This window comes from Sinocyclocheilus grahami, unplaced genomic scaffold (assembly GCF_001515645.1).
Source record: "Sinocyclocheilus grahami isolate Dianchi unplaced genomic scaffold, SAMN03320097.WGS_v1.1 scaffold4943.1, whole genome shotgun sequence".
Classification (NCBI taxonomy): domain Eukaryota; kingdom Metazoa; phylum Chordata; class Actinopteri; order Cypriniformes; family Cyprinidae; genus Sinocyclocheilus; species Sinocyclocheilus grahami.
The window spans coordinates 19,651-20,730 of NW_015509769.1; the positions used below are offsets into that span (position 1 = coordinate 19,651).

The 1,080-nt window shown below is 40.6% G+C and overlaps 1 protein-coding gene across 1 annotated transcript; it reads left to right on the forward strand.

The window, feature by feature from the left end:
- Positions 1-7: 7 nt before the first annotated feature.
- Positions 8-634, forward strand: LOC107577039 (uncharacterized; the record flags this gene model as incomplete). Its single annotated transcript, XM_016263158.1, has 1 exon — positions 8-634. A coding segment is annotated over one exon (627 nt), but the record flags the coding sequence as incomplete, so codon positions are not given.
- Positions 635-1,080: the final 446 nt, after the last annotated feature.

Below are 1,080 nucleotides of genomic sequence, written 5' to 3' on the forward strand. Positions count from 1 at the left end.
TGATATCTTTTTGATTCCAAAATTCTCTGTCGATGTTGAATATAGGCTGCGTCAAGCAGCCTTAATGTACTTGAAGGATGGAATGCACCTAAAAATGACAAAGGAATTGAAACATGACATTCTTCAGAAACTTGCAGAGACCATATACTCCTTCAAAGCATACCCAACTGCTGATGATCTAAGAGATGTTGCCAAGGCATTGGTGAATACTCACCACTGTCTTCAAGAACCAGGGTCGCCTTCTGGGTACTGTGGGTGGACAAACAGTTTGAAAGACAAAATGGGAAATTACAGATCCAAAATGAGAAGCCTTGGACACACAGATGTCATGGTTAATGCTGGGAAAAGAGGAAGATACTCTACCAGCAGTGATCCACCTAGCAAGACCATCAAGAAACCAAGGAAAGGGGAGGTCAACTACCTACCTAACCTTCCAAGTGGGCAGGATGCTTCCGGTCTTGAAATGCTCAGACAGCAGTTGGTGGATGAAATGAAGAAAAAAAACCCTGATGCAGTCTTTATCAATCAGAAGATGGACATGACTCTATCCTTAAGAAGACATGATGTTGTGATCAACAAGCCTCCTGTAAGCCTGATACTTCAGCGTTGGCCAGCACTTTTTAGAGAAAGACAGGTAAAGTTTTTACCATACATTTTTTAAGTTCAATCAACCTGTATGGGCTTACAGTGTGTGAGGCATGTTTTATTACTGATGTGCGCGCTATATTTGACAACTTGTGGACTGTTCAACTGCAACACCCGCTGACTGCAATGATAGAGCTTGGAATAGCCAGGACAATTTTGAATATAACTCCGACTGGATTCGTCTGAAAGAAGAAAGTCATATAGACCTAGGATGCTTCAAGGGTGAGTAAAACACAAGCCAATTTTAATTTTTGGGTGAACTAACCCTTTAATTATACATTCTTACAAGGAGTCGATGACAGATGACAGTGTTTAAAACACATGCACATTATTTGGGACTGCACTCATTCAGTGGGTATAGAAAATAATAATCCCCCTTTTAAATAATCACATTTTGCTGCTTTGCAGCCTGAAATGAAGATGGACACAGTTTTT